The 22,854-nt window shown below is 37.5% G+C and overlaps 3 protein-coding genes and 1 non-coding gene across 4 annotated transcripts; 2 read left to right on the top strand and 2 right to left on the bottom strand.

Moving 5' to 3' along the window:
* Nucleotides 1-1,801: 1,801 nt before the first annotated feature.
* Nucleotides 1,802-1,872, top strand: EV154DRAFT_t117. The gene has a single exon. It is a non-coding gene; the product is annotated as a tRNA-Gly (tRNA).
* A 380-nt stretch (nt 1,873-2,252) lies between these two features.
* EV154DRAFT_606422 (uncharacterized protein) lies at nt 2,253-3,020 on the bottom strand (the record flags this gene model as incomplete). The annotated part of the gene is made up of 3 exons (XM_051607540.1): nt 2,253-2,641; nt 2,693-2,934; nt 2,988-3,020. 3 exons carry the CDS (start codon nt 3,018-3,020, stop codon nt 2,614-2,616), a joined length of 303 nt encoding a protein of 100 aa, XP_051452799.1. The 3' UTR covers nt 2,253-2,613.
* Nucleotides 3,021-14,712: 11,692 nt separating this feature from the next.
* On the bottom strand, nt 14,713-16,170 carry EV154DRAFT_524848 (uncharacterized protein). Its single transcript, XM_051603220.1, has 2 exons — nt 15,646-16,170; nt 14,713-15,117 (listed from the first exon to the last, which is right to left on the bottom strand). The coding sequence occupies exons 1-2, from the start codon at nt 16,120-16,122 to the stop codon at nt 15,049-15,051; spliced, it is 546 nt and encodes a 181-aa protein (XP_051452798.1). The 5' UTR covers nt 16,123-16,170; the 3' UTR covers nt 14,713-15,048.
* A 2,713-nt stretch (nt 16,171-18,883) lies between these two features.
* EV154DRAFT_606420 (uncharacterized protein) lies at nt 18,884-19,268 on the top strand (the record flags this gene model as incomplete). The annotated part of the gene is made up of 2 exons (XM_051607539.1): nt 18,884-19,066; nt 19,088-19,268. Coding segments are annotated over exons 1-2 (192 nt in total), but the record flags the coding sequence as incomplete, so codon positions are not given.
* Nucleotides 19,269-22,854: the final 3,586 nt, after the last annotated feature.

Here is a 22,854-nt window from a genome sequence, read left to right as displayed (position 1 = left end):
TGACCATTGTACATAACAGGATAGAGTGGAAGAGTAGTAGCCATAGCATTTAAATCGGAAAGATGTTGTAAATCATCAATAAAAGATTTGGGATATATAATGGGTAGCGTTTCAATCACCACGTGTGGAGGAGTGTTGGTAGAGTCGACATTAGCTGTATTATTGTTGTATTTAGTTGGCATTAATGTAGGATAAAATGTGGAATCAGTGGAATAAAGGTCAAAATCAATCAAGTTTTTATTTTCAGGAAAATTGTTATTGTTATCAATGTCAAGTAGGTGAACTTCCTGGTCTTCAACTACATTGACTGAAAATCCCGCTTGGAGTGTTGATCATCCAACTTCTTGATATCAGACAAACGAGTGCGACAGTTTCTTTTGATGTGACCAGACTTGTGACAATAATAACACGAAGTGTTACTATTAGAGTTGTTGTTACCATTGCGAGAATTGTAATTTCCATTGTTGCGACCATAATTGTTTCCATTATTTCGAGAGTAATTACCATTGTTACCACGAGAAAAGTTGTTATTGTTGTTACGTGAATAACCATTGTTATTTCCACGTCCGTAACTATCATTTCGAACATAGTTAATTTCTTCGGCAACATCCAAATCCATAGGGTCATCAATCCTAGTTTTTACGTGGGATGAGCGGGGAATATACGGATAATTTTCTTCTTGCTGAGCACTGTCAAAAGCGAGAGCAGCTTGAATGGCTTGTTTCAACGTATCAGCATCATATTGACGAATATGGGATCTCATCATTTTGCTTGTTAATCCTCTAATAAACTTGTCGCATCCTTCTTCATCAGTCATAGTAGGAATAGCCAATTTAATGTCCATGAATTCATTAATGTAGGTGACCAAATCACCTGTCTGTTTTAAAGAAGCAAGTTTGTCACGCGCAATTCTTGTTGAGTTGTCAGGTCTGAAAAATTCAATAATTAATCTTTTCAGTTCTAGCCAAGTAGTAGGGGCTTCATCAGTTAGTTCAATTGTTCTAAACCAAGCGTCAGCACGATCACGCAATAAAGTAGTAGCATATAAACAGCTACGTTCAGGGGTCCAGGAGTTAAAAGTGGTAAATCTCTCAATGGATCTTACCCAGCCATCAATCAAAAGAGCATCACGAGTACCATCGTACACCTCAGGTTCTTTGATTCTTGTTTGTTTGCTATCAGTCATAGCAGTAGTGAACCTCTTGATCAGTTCAGCCATATCAGCATTGTAGTCATTGTTGTTTGAATTATTGTTAGTCATTTAGGACTCTGGTGCTACCAAATATCAGTCTTGTAATAGGTTTAATAGGGTTAAGATTCAACTCTCAGTGGTTAATCAGTTAATAAGTAGATATATACTTAAGATATATAAAATAGAAGATAATGTTTATTTGATACAAAGCTAGGAGCTATTTATACTAGTTTGGGGGATATATAGAATGTGATAATAATGTGATAATATGATGTTGATATGTATGGTGATAATATAATAAAAGTATGGTGATAGATATAAAGATTGATTGTGATAATTATAAGTAATCAGGTTATTGAATGTAGAAGTAGTGTTGTGATATTTATAATAAAGTGGTGTTACTTCTTTGGCCGTTTTCTATTGGCATTGGTTATCTTGGGTACAAACTTCCTTTTTAGAAGTTTAGCTTTCTTTAATCGTAATTCGATCTCCAGCGGCATTTCAACGTCCATGGTAGAGTCCGGGTCGGGTTCAAGAGTCCGGGTCGGAATGTGGCTTAGAGAAGCATCAGAACCATCGACAATTATGGGCTTGACAGGTATTAACCTCGCGCGGTTGGTTAAGTGGTATAATCTTCGCCTGCCACGCGAAGGGCCGGGGTTCGATTCCCCGACCGCGCATTTACCTTTTGATTAAAAGAGTTTTTTTTTTGGCAACCGTCGTGACTGCTGTCGTACTATCTTTTGTACTACTTTAAATAATGTAAGGGCCCTCAGAAGCAACAAAATTATTTTTTTAAAGATCCCGATTTAGGACTTTATTATTATTTTTTTTTTTATTTTTTTTTGTTGATACAATGTGAGTAGTAGTGATTGGTTTAGATTTAGTTTTGACAGTAAGGTAGAAGGAGAATAATATACGTTTGTAGTTTATTATTCAGTTCTAAGTGAGCACCACGTTGTTTTATATAAATATATAATAAATATATATGGTAACGATCCAGTTAAGTAAAATAAAATAAAAGGTCTTGATAGACAGATACAGAGAAAAAGAGACTAAGGGCCCTCACGAGCAACAAAATTATTTTTTTAAAGATCCCGATTAAGGACTTTATTATTATTATTTTTTTTTTTTTTTTTTTTTTTTGTGAAAGGTTACTTCAGACTTCCAAAAGAAAGCTTTTTCCAAAATCCATGACGTTGCTTTTTAATGACCCTTTTTGAACGATTAAAATATAAAGTTCACTCAAAATGCTAACCTATCTGTTATTATTTTTCAAGGACTCTATTGTTTCGATATACTTTTTATTTCTAGAGAAAACAAAATGAACCTATCTCAAATTGTTACAGTAGTTGCTGAATCGCAATAAATTTTATTTGGACTTGATGATGATATAAATATGATTATGGAATCAGACATTTCTACACTTTACCGACAACAAAGTCTCCACTACAGTTTTATTGCATTCCCGATGTTGCCTGTTCCATCAGATCGTGAAACTCCCAGTGTTGAAGAGGTGCACTACCAGTAGAATTAGCATCGTCTCGTCTGGTTCTGAACGTGTCACAGAGGCGAATCCACTTGTTCTTCATCGCTGCAAAGTCCCTTCTACCGTTGATAGCGTCACTGGCATTAAAAGCATCTTCCGTTGCCTTGTTCAAATTCAGCTTTGCTTGAGGTGAGCGAATAACACCCACGTTTACAACGTAATCGGAAAACAACTCGATCAAAACTGTGGTGACCTAGCAAGGCTATAGCCATATTAGAGCTAACAAAGGTTTATCCATGCTGATACCATTTGTGATATAAGCTTAACAATAAATGTCATAGTAAGAACTATAAGGATATTACATCACAAGTCTAATTTAGTACGTCTGAGAAATACTTAAAATTTAGTTTAAAGCAAAGAGAGTTAAGAAAACTTAACATTTATTAGAACAAGACTAAATTAGTGACTATGTAATAATCGTATACATTTTTGGTTAATCAATGATAACTTCAAGATAGCACTAGAGATATGAACACAGCAGACAGTCTTTTATATATATACTCGTACATTTCATTTATTAATAAAGGACAATCTTATAAACAGTCTCAAACTACTCCTATAGTCTTTTTATAATTTTACTTTACCTTAAAACACAACAAAAACGTTGGCGCTTGCTGAATCCCATATGACGATGGTAGTGTACTTTTGGAAAGGCATTTGGTTAAATAACATTGGATAGTTAAGAATTGGTAAAGAAAAATGAAGAGGATCACAAACACAACTCTTTTATCAAAAAAAAAAAAAACAAAAACATTGGTGAGTTCAGTAGCCCAATTTGGCTGATTTTTCATCTGATAGAAGGATTCTGGGGTCGTTGGATTTTAATCCTTTATTGGGATATTTCGAAAATTTTGGCACTGGAGAAAATTCGATGTTATCGTTAATCGCCTATATATATCCATTTAATTTTTTATTCATCTATTTGGCAAAATTGTAACCTTTCACAAAAAAAAAATAAAAAAATAAAAATAATAATAAAGTTCTAAATCGGGATCTTTAAAAAAATAATTTTGTTGCTTCTGAGGGCCCTTGCATTATTTAAAGTAGTACAAAAGATAGTACGACAATATCCCCTCCTTAAAATTTCGTTAGTCTCTAACAAAGTAAATAAGAAAAATTAGAATAAAAAAAATATTGAAATATAAGATAAAATAATATAAGTATAGAGACAAAGTATGTTGTGTATTGTAACGTAGTTGAGAAGTTGTTATTTGGATAAAAATGTTGGTTAAGTTAAGCTCTGGCAATGCGAGGAATATACCAGCTAGAAGATATATTGTTGTTGATATTGGCTTGATTAATTGAAATTGGTTTAAGTCGATCGGTATGAACCCAGGAATTGTATAGTTTTCCTTCAATTTCTTTGATTTGATATACATTAAAGTCGGTGTTGATGTTGATGATTTGATATGGGCCCATCCAATTGTATTCAAGGCCACGTTTGGATTTGTTTCGGAGTAGTACATAATCATTGATTTGAAATACCTGAGTCTCTTTTCCTTTTATTAACTTATCCCATTTTCTTTATCTTTAATACCCTGATTTCTCATATTTTCCTCCGCTAAAAATCTAACTTCTCTTAAGTGACGGACTCTAGTCAATGCGTCTTCAGTTATCAAGTTAGCATCGTATTCGGTGAATTCGTTCATGTATGGTTTATTAAAATCACCAGGAATTCGTGAATGAGTACCATAGACTAAGAAAAAAGGACTATAGCCGGTAGTTGTGTGTTTTCGAATACGGCATGCAAATGTTGTCGTATCAATATAGTCGTCCCAGCTGTGGACATTGCCGTTGACATATTTTTTGAGCATACTTTTGATAATGTGGTTGACTCGTTCGCATTTGGAATTACTGCGGGGGTGATAAGCGCTAGTGAAGATATGCTTGGATCGGATCTTGTTTATATATTGTTTCAAAACTTTGGATAAAAAGTTTTGTCCACGATCGGTAAAAATTTTGACGGGGTATCCAAATTTCAAAACTATTTCTTCATAAATGAATTTGACAATTTCGTCGCCGGTAGCATTGTTCAAAGCTCGTGGAATAGGCCAATTTGTAGCATAATCAACAGCGACCAAAATCCATCTACTACCATTTTTTGTGGTTGGTAATTCACCAATAAAATCTAAATGCCATCTGGAAAAAGCAGGAGGTATATCCAATGGTTTCATAGGAGAATGGTGAATATTCTTTTCGGCACGCTGTGACATTTGACATTGCTGACAACTTTTTAACCAGTTTGTTATATCATCATGCTTATTAGGCCACCATACGCGACTTTTCATTTGTTGATACACCGCGTGCTGGCTTAAATGTCCAAAGGTGCTGTGAAAATTGTCAACAGTATCTGCATGTTGACTAAAAGGAATAAATTTGACTTCAGTGGGTTCTTTGGAATTTGGAGCTTTGATCAATCTGTAAATATGATGATTGCGAGCAACAAATTTGTCTTTTTTTTTGACGTAATTCGGCTTTTAGTAAATCCGGCCAGTCTTGTTCGTCACGAAAGTAAATCAGTGGCCAATCCTGAATAGGATCTGCATTGAGACTAGTAATAGGCTTACTAAAAATTTTGCTTGCGTTGTTAGTGTTGACAGTTATGTTATAAAAATATTTAGGTTCCAATGATTCAAGAGCAGGAGTACAGTCAGGGCCATCCCTTCGAGATAGTAGATCCGGAATGAGATTGTCTTTTCCTGCTTTATATTGTATATCAGGATTATATAATTCGATTTCCGACATCCAACGGATTAGACGAGGTACTGGCTTCTTTTGGTCACGAAAATATTTTAACGGTAAATGATCTGTAAAGACTTGATATTTTTTACCATCGATGAAACATCTCCATTCCCTTAGTGCAATCAAAATGGCTAGCAGCTCACCTTCTTGCGCGGGTAATGTTCTCTCTTCTTTTGACAAGCGTTTAGATTGAAATGCTAACGGTTTCCAGTTGTTCTGATCATCAGGTTGAAGTAATACAGCACCTACAGAATAATCAGAACTATCACATTCAATTCTAAATGGTTTCTCCATATTAACAGTATTAAGAACAGGGGCAGAACATAATTTATACTTCAACAAATCAAAAGCCTTTTGAAATTCAGGCGTCCAAATAATGGATCGTGTTTTATATCCAGTGCCGGCAGTTAAATCAGTTATGACGGAGGCAATACCTGCAAAATCTGGTATAAATTGGCGAAAATGTTGGGCTAAACCTAAGAATTGCCGAACTTGTTGGACATTTGTTGGAACAGGCCATTGGCGAGTAGCATCAGTTTTGTGTTTGGAAGGTAGAATACCATGTTTAGATATTTGAAAACCTAAAAGTGTAAGTTCTTGGATATTAAAATGGGATTTTTCGATGTTAATAATAAATTTGGCATCATTTAAAGTTTTGAGAATTAAATTAACATGTTCTTTATGTTCCTGTTCGGTTTTGCTGTAAATTAAAATATCGTCTAGATATACGAGACAGAATTTGTCGATATACTCCTTAAGCGTAGCGTTAATGATACCTTGAAAATATGCACCTGAATTTTTAAAACCAAAAGGTGTCACAAGAAAACGATGCTGTCCATATCGGTGAGAGATTACGCATTTGGCAGAATCAGATTCAGAAAGTCTCGTTTGGTTGAAGGCGCCAGTTAAATCAATTTGACTGTAGTATCGCGAACCATGCAGTTGATCTAAACATTCATCGATTCGAGGGATAGGAGTTCGTTGAGATATACTAATCTTGTTTAAGTACCTAAAATCACAACACATTCGAAGTTTACCTGATGTTTTATGGCGAATAAATAAAATTGGGAAACCATATGGTGTAGTGGTAGGGACAATTAGACCCTTCTTTTCTAAATCGGCTAGTATTCTTTGTGGTTCAGCTAATTCGATTGGACTCATTTGATATGGGTGGTGATAAATAGGTGCAGCATCGGGTGGGTTAGTTTGAATAATATCACGGGTGAATCGATGTGGTGGAAGTTCGGTAATGTCGCCTTTGAAAGCAAATGGATATAATTTTGCAAATTCAGCTTTCCATAGTTTATCCGTTCCTAAATCAATAGATGCATTGTCACTTGGAGTCATTAACATGCTATTACCCGTCTCATCATGCATAAAATATAACATGTGACATTCTTCGATTTCATTCTTCTTAAGTAATCTAGAAACTTGATTCGCAGACAGTAGATAATCTATCGATGTGGCTGTATCGGTGACTGCAAGTATGTCGTGCTTGATTGGGACAAATAATTGTTGAGAAATAGCAATATTATCATCAGTTGTTTGGTTAGCAGTTAAAATAGTGGTGTGAAGGTTATGTTTAAATTTAATAGGGTACAATGTAACATCGTTATCCGATTGAGAACTTTTTAGTATCCACGTATCGTCAAACCAATCAGGCTTAGGGTTTCTGTTCTTTAACCAATTGCGACCCAAAATAATATCGAATTTAGATTCAAAAATGAACGCAGATATTTGTTCAGAATGGCCATACGTATCACCTAGATGCATTTGGAATAGAATCTTTTTGTTAATGTTAGATTGATTACCATCCGCCGTTTCAACTGCTTCATTGGTAACTGGAGTTATTTCAAGTGCATGAGAAAGACGTTTTGGATGAGCATAACATGTGCTTGCACCACTATCAATAAGTACTGTAAAATGTGATCCTCCAACCATAGCTTGGTACAACGGTAACGTTGGTGATGCGTTCTGAAGATTATTGAGAAATGAGATATCGCATTCGGGAAAATCCATAGCAGAACATACGGATAAAGAAGACAAATAGCTAGATGGATCTTGACTACCAGAAGGTGTCAGATCAATTAAATCTTTATTATTGTGCAATGGGTGATATTGATCCAAAATAGCGTTAAAGGATTGATTAGAGTTAGTATTGTTATGATTATTGCGAAAACTATATGAAGTACGAGCATTAATATTATTTTCATTGTTACGATAATTATATCCAGTGGTACCGTAGTTATTATTGTAACTAGTACGACCATTATTATGTCTAGTATTGGAACTTTGATAACAATCACGGGCAAAATGACCTGTCTTATCACAGACAAAACAACGTGGTCGGTTGTTGGCATTATTACGAGAATTATTGCGCTGATGATACGAATTATTAGATCCTGGTTGTTGGCGATGTAATGCATTTAATAGTTCCGTATTTTGTTGTTGCAATTGTTGAATCATATTTATACTGGTGTCCATAGGATCATCAATGTATGTTGCAGAAGTGGAGATAGCCTTGGTAGTTTGACCATACATTGTAGCGGATTCGAAAGCAGTCGCGCATTGGTAAGCTGCTTCAAGATCAACTGGATCTTGCATCAAAACATGCGCACGAGCACGGTGTCATGATCCTGTTACATTTTATGCCCCAAATATGCAATATGAGTAACCAGCTTTCAGACTCAATATTCATCATTGATCTGTCAGCTCTTTAAATCCTTTGTCATGATCCACATAAGCTATGACTAACTTTTGTCATTGCTTATTCTTTTATTTAATTTCTTGTTTTCCTTTCTCTATAAATATAGCTGATAAATTTCACTTCTCCCAGTTTTCTTTATCAGATATATTTCATAATCATCTTCTCTTTTCTTTTTCCTATTCTTAAATAAATAACCTACTCTTCAAGAAGCTATTCATTCTCTGTCCTGTCCTGCCTGTCTCGTTCCTCCCTCGTTCCTGACATTATATCTGATCAAAATAATTTATTTTGAATACCTTCTTGCCTTGTTCTCTTCTGGTTACTTATCCCCTCAAGAATTTCGTGAAACCTCACTTCCACTCCCAGCTAAAAAACTTTAATCGTTGTAAACCTTTGTAATCATGACCAATCTTACTGACGAACAGATTCAAGCTCTAGATAATATGATCCAACGCCAAAATGAGATTTTGGAAATCAATCGTACTCTCGAACAGCGCCTTGTTTCTATGGATCAACAATATCGCCAACAACTTACCGAACTTGATACGAAAATTTACGAATATATTGCTACAAATGTAGTATTAAAGTCCGATCACCCACAGCCTCAAACTCAAACCAATAACGTACCTTTACGCCTTAAACCACCTACGCCATTCAGTGGAAAGTCCAGCTACTGTGATTCCTTTTTCATTTCTCTCTCACTTATTTTTGCTGGAGATGAAATTCGTTTCGACACCGACCGTAAAAAGATCCTTTACGCAATCAACTGTTTGACAGGTCATGCATTCAGTTTTATGGAGCCTTACTTAAAGGATATCGACAACGTTGACGCCCCGCACGAAATATTAACTAATTATGCCCATTTTAAACATGTCATGCGTTCCACCTTTGGTGATATTAACCCTATCGTAAATGCAGAGTCTGATCTTCGCGCCTTGAAGCAAACTGGAGCCGCCGCCATTTACGCAACGGAATTTAGACGTATATCAATGCAACTCAGCTGGAACAACGAGGCCTTGATCTCACAATACCTACTCAATCTAAAAGACAATATCAAGGACGAGTTAGCCCGTAGAGAGCCCATCACCGACCTAAACACCTTGCTTAATGCATCTATTGATATTGACAACCGTTTATTCCAACGCCAGAAACAAAAAAATTATGAAAACAACAATAGATCCAGCAACTATAACAACAAATCAACTACCAGCTACTCTCGCCCTGACTCCAATGTAACCTCAACATCTACCCCAATGGAAATCAGTAATATCAACGAAACTAGACCTGGTAAGTATCGTCCCTTGACGCAAGCTGAGAAAGACCGCCGTGTGAAATACAAACTTTGTATGTATTGTGGTGGTGATGACCACTTCACAAACTCCTGCCCCGTCAAGCCTCATCGCAACAATCATCCTACGATTTCAACTATTCTCGTTGACAACTATAATCAGCCCATGTCACTTAACGCTATCACTGCCGTCCACAACATTAATCATATCAACAATACAAAGAAACGCAAGCCTAACAATCAACTTATGCAAGTTTATAAAGAATCAGTAAATCATAAGCGAGCCAACATTGATAGGTGTATTGCAGACGACATTTTGTATGTTGCCGAAAGTTTAGACGAAAATTTATTGGTAATTCCTATAACTATAAAACTTGATGATATTCTTTTTACTACCACAGCCCTTATCGACTCCGGCGCCTCTACATCTTTTATTGATGCATCGTTGGTCCGTAAAACCGGTCTTCCTTCCAAGCCTTCTCCTGAAGCTACCACCTTCCGCCTAGCCAATAATTCCGTCCAATCAAGCTCCATGTCATCTACCTTGTTCATGCAAATAGCCGGTACACATCACGAAGAATTAATCACTTTGCGCCACTTGGAGCCTTCCGCTCACCCAATCATTCTTGGTATGAACTGGTTGAAACGCCACAATCCTGCTTTCCACCATAAAGATAATATCATGGTTGTTACCTGCCTTTTCCGCGATTGTACCCCCTACCAGTGTCTTTAGCGCTAGCAAAATTCCCATTGTTCACCCTTACCGATAACGATTTGATTGCCCCTTGTGCTGCTGCCATCATCGAACCATCCGTTTCAACTAACCCCGATTGTCAACAAACGATTTATAACCGTAGCCATCTCCATAACCCTAATCATGTAGATGTATACGATCCTGATAACCATAATTCTTCCCCATCCACGATCCAGTCTTCCGTCATTAACCAAATAAAATCCACTCCTATTGACAATTACTCATCTGACTTACGAATAATATCTGTTATGGACAACACTTCCAAAAATGCCTATCAGAATCAAAATATAATTAGTGATCTAAACAAAAACGATTTTACTTTCAACCCTGAACAGGATATTGTTAATATTACCAATAATCACAATACCAATCATGATCCTGCCACGCTAGATGTACCATGCTCCAGTAACCAAACGTCTGGTTCAAGTTCTAGTCTCATACGATTGCCTTCCAAGTACCTTGATTATGCTATTGTCTTTTCCAAGAAAGAAGCCGATCGCCTGCCTCCTCACAGATCTTATGATCACACCATCCCTTTGGTGCCTAATTCGGAAGTCCCTTTCGGTCCGTTGTATAACCTTTCCAAGATCGAGCTTGACACATTGTACGCATACATTCAAGAAAATCTTGCTCGTGGGTTCATTCAAAGATCTGAATCTCCTGCTGGAGCACCTGTACTTTTTGTCAAGAAAAAAGATTCGTCGCTCAGGCTCTGTGTTGATTACCGTGGGTTAAATAAAGTAACCATTCCTAATCGCTGTCCGCTTCCCTTAATCTCTGAAACTCTCGATCGTCTACATTCGGTGTCATCTTTACGAAGTTGGACATGCGTGGTGCTTATAATTTAATAAGAATTGCAAAAGGTGAAGAATGGAAAACCGCGTTTAGGACCAGGTATGGGCATTTTCAATACAACGTCATGCCTTTTGGGCTCCGAAATGCCCCAGCCACTTTTCAAGCATTTGTCAATGATGTGTTACGCGAGTATCTTGACACATTTGTGGTGGTCTATCTTGATGATCTCCTTATCTACTCTTCGACTGAAGCTGAACACACTCACCATGTCCGTCTGGTTCTACAAAAACTTCAAGATGCCCAACTATCTTTAAAGCTTGAAAAATGTGAATTTGACGTCTCTACTGTTCAATTTTTAGGCTTTGTTATTAGTCCTTCAAATATTGCAATGGATCCCGAAAAAGTTGAAGCAATTCGTACCTGGAAAACTCCTTCAAGCATTCATGATATCCAAGTCTTTTTGGGCCTTACCAATTTTTACCGTCGCTTTGTTCTGAACTATTCCAAGCTCTGTGTACCCATTACTGCTTTATTAAAAAGAATATTACTTTTAATTGGAATCAGGACGCCGATCATGCTTTTAAACTTCTCATCAAAATTATTACCAGTAACCCGGTACTCTCTCATTATAACCCTGCCTTGCCATGTATTCTAGAAACTGATGCATCCGACTTCGCTATTGGCGCCGTGTGTAATCAAGCTGATGCCTCTGGTGTCAATCACCCTATCGCGTTCTTTTCACGCAAACTTTTACCTGCTGAACAAAATTACCAAATTTATGACAAGGAACTTCTTGCAATCATTGCTGCATTCAAGCATTGGCGCCATTATCTTGAATTTTCTCAAGAATCTACCATCGTCTTGACTGATCACAAAAACCTGGAATATTTCACCACTACCCGCAACCTTAGCCGGCGTCAAGTTCGCTGGGCCGAATTACTTGGTGATTACAATTTTGTCATCAAATATCGACCTGCCCAACAAAATGCAGCCGCTGATGCTTTATCTCGGAAAGATAAACCTTTGGAGGGGGGTGACTCACGTGGAAAAACACCCATGACCTTGTTAACACCAAATATTTTTATTAATACCATCAGTGCTACAAGTTTAGAACCCCATGAAAATGAAATCGCAAATCAAATCATCAAGTTACTTCCCCATGATCCTCTCTTCTCTTCAATTATTCAAGATATATCTCATGATCAAGATAATGACAAAAATTATACTTTTGCTGACAACATACTATTTTTTAAAGGTGCTATTTGTGTCCCTGATTCTCCAGATCTTAAAAGAACAATTCTATATGAATGTCATGATACTCCTGCGGCTGGTCATTTTGGAAATGCTAAAACTTATGATATGGTTGCTCGTAACTACTACTGGCCAGGCATGCGAAAGTATATCAAAGAATATATATCTGGATGTGACACTTGTTCACGCAATAAAACTAGTCATCACAAACCTTATGGCCTGCTAAAACCATTACCTATTCCTGACGCCCCTTGGACATCTATTTCAGTAGACTTTATCACCCAGCTTCCACCCTCAGGTGACTTTACTGCAATTTGTGTGTTTGTTGACCGTTTCTCTAAAATGGCTTTATTTATCCCGTCTACAAATCAAATTGACGCAGAAGGAACTTCCGAGCTTTTTATTAAGCATGTTTTTTGTCACTTTGGTACCCCTTCTGACGTGGTTTCAGATCGAGGTGTAACTTTCACTTCCAAGTTCACGCAATGCATTTTAAAAGGTCTCTCCATAACTCAAAAATTATCAACGGCTTTTCATCCTCAAACCGATGGTCAGACTGAACGTGTAAATTCCGTATTAGAACAGTACCTCCGATGCTACATCAATTACCAACAATCTGATTGGAGCACTTACCTCCCTATAGCACAATTCGCCTATAATAACGCCAAGCACTCGTCGACAGAGCATTCCCCATTTTATGCAGTGTACGGTTATCATCCTCGTCTTTCTGTTTCTCTACCCAGAACTAATAAGGATATGTCTACTGCAGAACAACGCTTGCAAAGAATCCACGACCTTCATGAAGAATTAAAATTCAACATTGCTCTTGCACAAGAAAAGCATATACAATTTTATGACAAACGCGTACAACAAGGACCTACCTACAAAATCGGTGACAAAGTATGGCTTTCAACCAAAAATATCAAGACCCAAAGACCTACCGGCAAATTAGACCACAAACGTTTAGGCCCATATAAAATTATCGAACTTATTGGATCAAGATCTTTCAAGCTTGACCTCCCTAAATCTATGCGAATCTATCCTGTCTTTCATGTTAACCTTTTAGAACCCTTCAAGCAAGATCAGATTGAAGGAAGATCACTTATCGAGCCACCTCCCGTTATCATTGACGCTCATCAAGAATATGAAGTTGAAGCTATTATAGAATCACGAATTTATCGCAAACAATTGCAATATCTTGTTCATTGGAAAGGCTACTCCACCATGGATCGCACTTGGGAACCTGTTTCAAATCTTACGCATTGTAAACAACTTATCCAAAACTTTCATCAAGCTCACCCTTCTCGACCTTCAGGTGTTGTCGCAGAGCTCAACCCTAAGAGGGGGATTCTGTCATGATCCTGTTACATCTTATGCCCCAAATATGCAATATGAGTAACCAGCTTTCAGACTCAATATTTATCATTGATCTGTCAGCTCTTTAAATCCTTTGTCATGATCCACATAAGCTATGACTAACTTTTGTCATTGCTTATTCTTTTATTTAATTTCTTGTTTTTCTTTCCCTATAAATATAGCTGATAAATTTCACTTCTCCCAGTTTTCTTTATCAGATATATTTCATAATCATCTTCTCTTTTCTTTTTCCTATTCTTAAATAAATAACCAACTCTTCAAGAAGCTATTCATTCTCTGTCCTGTCCTGCCTGTCTCGTTCCTCCCTCGTTCCTGACAAATAGATTGAATCTGACTGGCATAATAGCTTACTGTTTGCTTTCACTTTCGATGTTAAATTTTTTCTAAACCGAAGAATAAAATTACGTTGAATATGTATCGAACAAAGGATCTGCTTACTGTTAGGAAAAACAGACTTTACGGCTTTTAACAAAGCCTCTTCATTATCGGTAACAAAACACTTCGGTAACAAATTTTCATTTGTGCTAATAGGCTACACAATATCTCTAAAACATTGAAGAGCCCATTGGTATCTCTCCGCTGTTTCTTTGTACATCCAACAGCCGGCAATAGGAACGGTTGTTAGCTGTTTTGGCTTTTCTTTTCAACGCAAAGAACCTGTAACAATACAATTTAATAACACCATCTTATGTGAATTTGTCTTATAAGTAGCATCAATAATTATGCATTCTGGAAAGTCTACGAGCTTCTTCGATGCCGTTTTTATGGATGAATAAAATTGATTATATTCTATTGTCTTCATTTCTCAAATATCTAACACGATGATATGTTGTTTCCAAGCGTCTTATAAAGCCACACATAAAGATGCTGTCATCTCTGCAAAATCGTTGTTGAATCTTTGTGAGATCTGTAACAGTAACATTACAAACGTCTCTTGTTCCAAACATCTACAGACAAAATAGCAACTTAACATTTTATATTCAACTAAAAGTATCGTCTTATTTTGTATCTTGTTCTACGGTTTACGTATAATATTTCTTGATTTAAACTAAAAGAGATCCCAAACAATACTAACTCCTTACAAGACCCACTATTTATTTTTAAATCCCTTACCTTCCAGACTGCACTGGAAGGACTTCCATTTTGCATCATCTTGATCGCAAATTCCTGGTCATCAGCTTCGAGTTTCCTATTGACGTGGTACATTTTGCGGTTTTGCTGACAGGATTAGTATGCTCAAAGCACGCCTTACCCACAAACCAGCGATTCTCCACGCCCTTCAAATCCATCTTTGGGTGGATGAAGGTTCTACACCTAACCTTATTTGTCTTTCGGTTAGGTCTCTTGAGTCCGCCCTCATTATCATTCCCGTCTTCTATTTTTCACTTTGTTACTATAAGTATAAGATCATTGAAGTCGAAAAATACATACTTTCTACACCTCTGGTGCTATCTCCTAAATGCTTGCGTACAAGTTTGATATACACTTTGTCACTTCTCGAAGTTTTTGTTTGGGATGGAGATAAAATGTAAATTAAGGTAACAAAAGAAAATACTGTTAGAACTGTGTATATCTTTTATTTCGAGAAAATTTAGATTAGGGAATTCTACTAGCAAAAACTACAGGTATTTATACTAAATGATTAGATGGCGTTCGGATAATATATGTGACGCGTTAGAGGAATATGATATAATGTTATACGTAATGTCTGTTTAAATAAATATGTTATGAAGTAATTCCTGCCTTACAAAGTAAAGACAAAAGTACGTGAGGATCTAAATTCATCTCCGCAGGTGACATTACGTAAATGCCAAAGAGAAAGTTTAGTGCGTGTAATATTCAGTAACCGAATATTCCGCCTATGGGATTGTACTATACTTTTATCGTATTATAATATTTTACTCGTCACAAGGCAAATCACCTTATGCACAGACACCAACGGTTCTGATGATAACAAATGGGGCGAAGTGTGAGCCATGAATATTTATACATGATCATCCATTATTATGTAAAATGTGATGATTCTTTTATTATAATCTATGACATCCTCAACAGTTTTAAAGGCGATGTTTTGAGCCTTGGAAAACTCCTGAATTTGCGCTCTTGCAGAATTCTTATCCGCAAATATCTTCTTTTTTGGGAACTCTTTCTCGAAAGCCTCCTTCACGCCAACAACAGCTACACTGCTACCAATAGTTTTTACGAAAAATGGGACTGGAGAATCAGTCTCATAGCTTCCTTCTTGACCAGCATCTACTTCTTCTTCTTCAACATTAATGACCGTGCTCCAGTTAAAATCGTCCATAAGACCTGTTTTGACAGGAGCATCTTCGCGTTCTTCCTTGCTAATATTGGTGGTCATTTCTTCAAAGCCATCGTTAATGTTCTCGTCATCGTTATACTCGGAAAGAAGTGCTTGAATAAGTAGCTGACTTTCGTTCAACATTTCTTCAGTCATTTCAGTCATTGTGAAGTTGTGTTTAATAATAAAAAAAAAAAAAAAAAAAAAAAAAAAGGTGTCACTGAAAATATTTTGCAGTGAAAAAAAAAGTCCGGCCCGGAAAAAAAACGGGTCCCAAATTATTTTTACACCAAAAAAAACTGTGTCCGTATAATTACTGTTTTTTATCCCTTTTTATCTCGTCTTTTTTTACGTCATCGCTTTTTTTTTCTTTTTTTTCGTCTACGATATCTCAGTAAATTCTATTTATTCTTGAAAAGTTCTTTCTGCAATAAATGCGTCTTTCAAAAATCGGTCTTTTTCTATTACTACGCTTTCGTTTATCTCCTCAATTTTGACTTGAATCTCAGCATTTAAAGAAATCTACGAAAGAAACTGACAATTTCAATTCCCAATTTTCAATTCTAGATTCCATTTTTGAAAATGAATGACAAGGAATCAGATGATCGGTTTTCTTTGACGACTGTTGTCGCCTGTAGGATCTCCACAAAAACTGTTCGTCCTGTGTTCCATTGAAAGCCACAAGACAAAAAATATAAAATCTCTCGTACGGTAATTTACCAACATGTTGACCTTGAAACGCTATTTTTATCTCGTAAGGCTTCTGCTATTCTTCGTCGTACCTTGACTACTCTTTTTTTTTTTATGAACTCAAGCCTGCACACCTGGTTTTGTTCCTATTTCATTTACCGCTGCCTTGTTTAAGATCGGGGCTGATGCTTATACTGCTATTCATTCTAGCAAGTTGCGGTAACATTTTTTGTAGTCGACCGATTAGCACATGTGCTGGTAGGTCTACTAGTGATCTTCTGAGGAAGTAATGTTTTCTAGTGCCGCTGATACTACTAAGGCTATTTTTATTGGTGTCATGGTTGGTGAAATGTTCTTCAAAGCATCTCCCTCAAATGATAGTATGTCTAAAAAACTTTTTTCAGGTCGAGTTATACAAATGTCGTATTCCAGATGAACAAAACTCTGTCGCAAATCTTCAAAGACCTTCGAGATATTATGGAAAGTTGTTCCGTGTCAGGACGTCATTTACCATGCATTATTTGTGGGTGAGGGGTCGGTTCCTCTTGATGTCTCAGTCAAATGTGTTAATAATCTTGGCGAGATAATTCCAGTGCAGCCTTTATCCGACAGTTAAAATATAGAACAATGGAATTGTCTTGCTGCCACCTCGTGCAAGGACTCTTCTCCTGTTAGTCGTTGGTGTAAACTGGCTGACCATCTGCGGATTGATTGTTCTGATCTGCCTAAAAGACTTTATTTTAAATGTAATGATCATGGCCACACTGCCATATTTTGTAACGCAAGGAAAACTTCTAATTCTGTTGACCTGATGGAATAGCTCTGTTCGTCTGACCAACGTAAGGATAAGACTCAACCTGGCTCAAACCGTGATATTGAGGAGCTTTCTACCGTGTAGCCAAATTTTTCTGATAAATCTTATGGCGCTTCATCTTCAAATTAGGCTGATAATACCCTGGAAGTTGATATGGATGTTGATGTGATTGATTATTAAAAGCATCAAGTAAACCGGTTTTCTCAGGCGACAGTTACTGGCATATCGGACAACCAGTTGGAAGTTGATTAAGACGTGGTTGATCTCACAGATAACGTAGCAGATGACAAATTCCGTGCTTTTGTTGATTCTAATCCTGGTAATGACGTCGACATGATTGTTGACCCTCGTATTGGTGTGGTGACTGGTGTTGGTGTTGGTGTTGTAGCTTGGGTTGCTGTTGAGTCTCGTGTTGATGTTGAGTCTGGTGTTGATGTTGAGTCTGATGTTCATATTGAGTCTGGTGCTGATGTTGAATCTGGTGTTGATGTTGAGTCTGGTGTTGATGTTTAGTCTGGTGTTGATGTTGAGTCTGGTGTTGATGTTGAGTCTGATGTTCATATTGAGTCTGGTGCTGATGTTGAGTCTGGTGTTGATGTTGAGTCTGGTGTTGATGTTGAGTCTGGTGTTGATGTTGAGTCTGGTGTTGATGTTGAGTCTGGTGTTGATGTTGCGTCTGGTGTTGATGTTGAGTCTGGTGTTGATGTTGAGTTTCGTATTGATGTTTAATCTAGTGCTGCGGTGGTACTTAATAAATGTGTTGACTCTAGCAATGTTGCTCCTTCAAGTACTAGTGCTGGTGTTAAAGCTTGTATTGGTGGGTGCCGCATTACAAATTGCTGCCTCGGTGCTGCTTCCCATGGTGCCGAAGGTGGAAGAAAACGGATCCGTAGAAGTTATTTGATGAGTAAGAAGAAAAAAACTGGTGTTCCAGCTATTCCGGAACTTAAACAAGTCGGTGCTCCCGCTCTTAATGTTGGCGAACCGCCTGGATTGGTTGATTATATTACGAACACATTTAAATATAATGCCATTAAGGGGCAATGTTGAATAAAACACTTCGGTTAGGATCACTTATTGCAAGCAGCATTTTTAAGCCGATAACCCCTCAAATACAAAAAAAAAATTATTTCTTTTTTGCGCAACCGTTCGTTGTCTTTCCGCGTTCGTTGTCTTGAAATGTTTTTTCTTTTCGTCAAGCCCATTTTATGTATGATTCTTTTTTTTTTTTTGTCTGAACAGTAAGTTTATTTAGCAATAAGTGAATTATACGTAAAACCGAAGGGGAAATTAAAAATAATTATTTTTTAATAACCTTAGGGCCCTCGCAAGCACATCAAACTATTTTTTAAAGATCCCGATTAAGGACATTAATTTTTTTTTTTTTTTTTTTTTTTTTTTTTGTGAAAGGTTACAGTTTTTCCAAATAGAATCTTTTAAAATTTTAATAATATATATGGACGATTAATAACAACATTGAATATTTTCAGTGCTAAAAAATCCGAATTGTCCAAACGAAGAATTAAAATCTGCAGGCCCCAAAAACCTTCTATCAGATTATTTAATGTCCAAATCCGATTACTGAAATCACGAATGTTGTTTTATTTTTCAATAAGAGCCTTTAATTTTTATCGATTTACTTTTTTTTTACCATCTCCATTTTATTTTACAGATATGAGTTTCCAAAATTATTCAAGTGCTGACTTCATCAATGGCCAACGCCCAAACCCTCCTGTGGTAAGAGGCCGACCCAGAGTAAACCCTCCGTCTGCTGCACAGATTCCCACTGACGTACCTGTTCCATCCTTTCAACCTGTACCTACCCCTTCTTCTGTACCTGCACCATCTTCCGAACATGTTCCTTCTGCTGGTCCTGTTCCTTCTGCTGGTCCTGTTCCTTCTGCTGGTCCTGTTCCTTCTGCTGGTCCTGTTCCTTCTGCTGGTCCTGTTCCTTCTGCTGGTCCTGTTCCTGCTACCGAGCAAGCTCCTCCTCCTGCTGCTGAGCCAGTTTCTGCTGCCGATTTCGTACCAGAGCCTAACACCAACCTTAACTGGGATTCACCAAGCACACATGTATTGATTGAAATTTTTCCTGCGTATCTTGTTGAAGCGGGTGTGACTAGTTCAAATGAGGCAAAGGCAGCTTTAATCCAAAAGACAGAAAAAGCCTTCAATGACAACGCAGCCGTCAATGGGCGAAGAGACATCTGTGCCATGACCACTAAATGGCATGCTCTTCATGCTAAGTATCGAAGCAGACGAGACGATGCTAATTCTACTGGTAGTGCACCTCTTCAACACTGGGAGTTTCATGATTTGATGGAGCAGGCAACAATACAAATGCCAACTACAAACCCGCCTGTTACATACAGCTCCCATTCCAGAGAAACTGTGGACAACCGTGGTGATTATGCCACCAGAAGACGTGGTCATTCAGAAGTCGATAATGATAATGAAGAGGATGAGGATGAGGATGAGGATGTCGTTCCTCAGGTAAATGCAAGACGTCCACGTAACGTAAGTGTGTCAATGTGGTTTATGGCAAACCATATGGAGCAAATGGAAGCTCAAAGCCGGGCTGAGAGAGCAGCTGATCGTGCTCGTATGATCGAAGAAAGGAATACCGATCGTGCACGTTTGGCTGCTGAACGAGAGGTAGATATTGTTCGTATGGCTGAAGAAGATGCATACCGACGAAATCAACTGGATCATAACAACGATTACAGACGACAAAATACTGAGTTGTTAAGAGAGGCTACTTTGTCCATGTCCCGAATGGTAGATTTGTTTGCTGCTTCAATTGCTCAAAATAACAATGCCACTCGTGCTCCCACCCCTACCACTACCACCAGCAACAACAATCCCCCTTCTCCCAATCCTTCTACAGATAATATCATTTAAATAAAATTGAATAAAACAAAAAGTTTTCTATACTTATCTATTTCTATTTCTAAGTCTAGTTCTTCTTCTACTTCTACTTCTAGTTGCTCTTCTACCCCCTCTAGCCGCCCCACGTCTACTTCTACGTCTCATCAATTCCTCAAAAATGGTAATCCTTCTGCTACTACCGCCTACATCAGGTGCGTCTTCATCTTCAGGAACAGCTGCACTATGATCTTGAAGGTGAACAGTGTCGGTAAACCCGGTATCACCAAGGTCGATACACATATTGTGTAAAATACAACATTCGGTAATCACCTCGTTGATCTTCAACTGGTCCAACATGTAAATGTACTTGCCCGTAAATCTCCAACGAGCCACCAACACACCAAAGGCTCTTTCGATCGCCATTCTTGTAGATGAATGTACACGATTAAATGTACGCTTGCGACTGTCTAACACGCATTGACTCGCAGGAAATGGTGTGATCAAGTTGGGTCCCAAAGGATAGGCAGAGTCACCGATCATGAACGTGTTGTCAGGAAAGTGAAGGTCTGGGTGGCGAAGAATTTCACTCGCTATATCACTTGATCGGAAAGCAGCAGCATCATGTGTTCTTCCTGAAGTAAATATTGTTGTGTTAGCTTTTATATTGTTTCATCGTAGATCATTTTAGTACAATACCTGAGTCACCCACTTTGATATACGTGAATCGTAATGCAGAATCACATACGGCAGTAAGCTTCACGGAATAGTTGTTCTTTCTATCCCTGAACATAGCACCCACGGTTGGAGGGGAAGGTTGGTGAATGATAAAGTTCTTACCATCCACAGCACCAATCACACCATTCAATCTATCCCCAGTGCTACTCCCAAAACCGACAGCGATCGCATTGGCTCTGATAGGGTCTGATGGCCATGTCAATAAATGACCAAGTTGATCCTTAATTGCTTTGAGTGTTCTTGTGGTGAAGTTGTTATAACTACCTGATGAAACACCCAAAAGCATATACGCTTGACGATATCCGATATGGCAATTAGCCAACCGAAATAAAGCCGTTGCGACTTGGATATAAATCGGAATAGTATTGGGAGCAACAAGATTGAATTCTTCGTGTGCCGAAAGCTCGTTCACCAAATGCTCAAAAGCACGCTTACCCATACGGTAGTTGGCGCGATAACTACTGACCTGGTTTTCGTCATTGTCATTGAGGAATGGGTGTTCCAATCTCCAAAAGTGGTATCGACGCGATTCACGTCTACCATCAGCACTAATTACTGTTCTTGTTCTTTCTACATGTTCGCCCATCATGAAAATGGGGAGATTGTTAATAGAAACTCCATATTGATTGCGGTAGTTGCTGGCAATAAAATCATATTGGAGACGTTCTGCTTGGTAAAGTTCTCTACTGGAATGAAGAGTCGTCATATTTTCTACGAGGCGTTGTCCAGTAGAATTGAGAATTTCCATTCTATCTTCTTCGAGAGATTCAGATTCTTCGTTGATTCGAACTATAAGGAGCTGCAACTGAGACACGATAAACGCAATTTGTTGTGGGGTCATCATTCTTAAACTGTAATATTTATCTTTTTAAAATAATAAAAAAATCGGTTAAACTGAAATTTTGTCTTTAAAAAATAAAGGAACAGATATTTTAGTAATCTGCAAAAACTTTATTATTAATCATTCAAATTGGGTCATTTAAAAAGCAACGTCATGGATTTCAGAAAAAGATTTCTTTTGGAAGTCTGAAGTAACCTTTCACAAAAAAAAAAAAAAAAAAAAAAAAATTAATGTCCTTAATCGGGATCTTTAAAAAATAGTTTGATGTGCTTGCGAGGGCCCTTAGTCTTCTTAAACAAATTATGACCTTTTAGAGTAGGGGATATTCGAACCACCAATTTGGGAAACGTCCCTTTCACGCTCTGTTTAGAGGCAGGATGTTTACCTAAAGCAGAACGTTGGGGACTAAGGGTGTTCTCAAGCAAAAAAAAATTGTGAACCCCTCTTTTTGTAAAAATTTGGAACCCCCTCCATAAGGCAATTATAACCATATATTTTCATACCCCTCAGCCAAAAAAAGTCGACACTTTTTGCTAACGAATTGAAAAGATAAACCACCATTAGGGGTCGGTTTAATTACGAAAATGGATTTACGAACCCCTCTGATGTAATGCTTTCATCATTCAAAAAATACTAAAATGCCCCCACTAGTTGACGGTATGATCATAATAATTTTCACTTTGTTGTTTTCTTTTCTTTATTTTTTGATATTCAAAACTAGCAAATAATATTAACTTTACCTTTGTAAACAACGTTCGGTACCATAAACTTCAACGTCCCTTCCAGTTCAACTGCTTCCATCTCCTGTGTTCCTATTGAGGACGACAGAACAAGAGGTCCGAATTGGAGTGTAGCAGAAGAATGCTTGTTAATTCAAATTTACAATAAGCATTTGAGTTCTCTTGAAAAAACCAAAAGTAATCACGAAAAGGGGGAGAAATAGACGGAG

This window comes from Mucor mucedo (assembly GCF_025094135.1).
Source record: "Mucor mucedo strain NRRL 3635 chromosome Unknown EV154scaffold_134, whole genome shotgun sequence".
Lineage (NCBI taxonomy): Eukaryota > Fungi > Mucoromycota > Mucoromycetes > Mucorales > Mucoraceae > Mucor > Mucor mucedo.
The sequence above is the reverse complement of the archived record's forward strand: the minus strand, read 5'-3'. Positions and strand labels throughout refer to the sequence as shown.

Excerpts from the sequence above, each read along its gene's own strand:
- EV154DRAFT_524848 (XM_051603220.1), bottom strand. The coding sequence starts at position 16,122 with ATGACTGAAATGACTGAAGAAATGTTGAACGAAAGTCAGCTACTTATT. Across the intron at positions 15,118-15,645 it reads ACATAATAATGGATGATCAT|CATTTAGGAGATAGCACCAG; the intron begins GTATAAATATTC and ends CTTGTACGCAAG.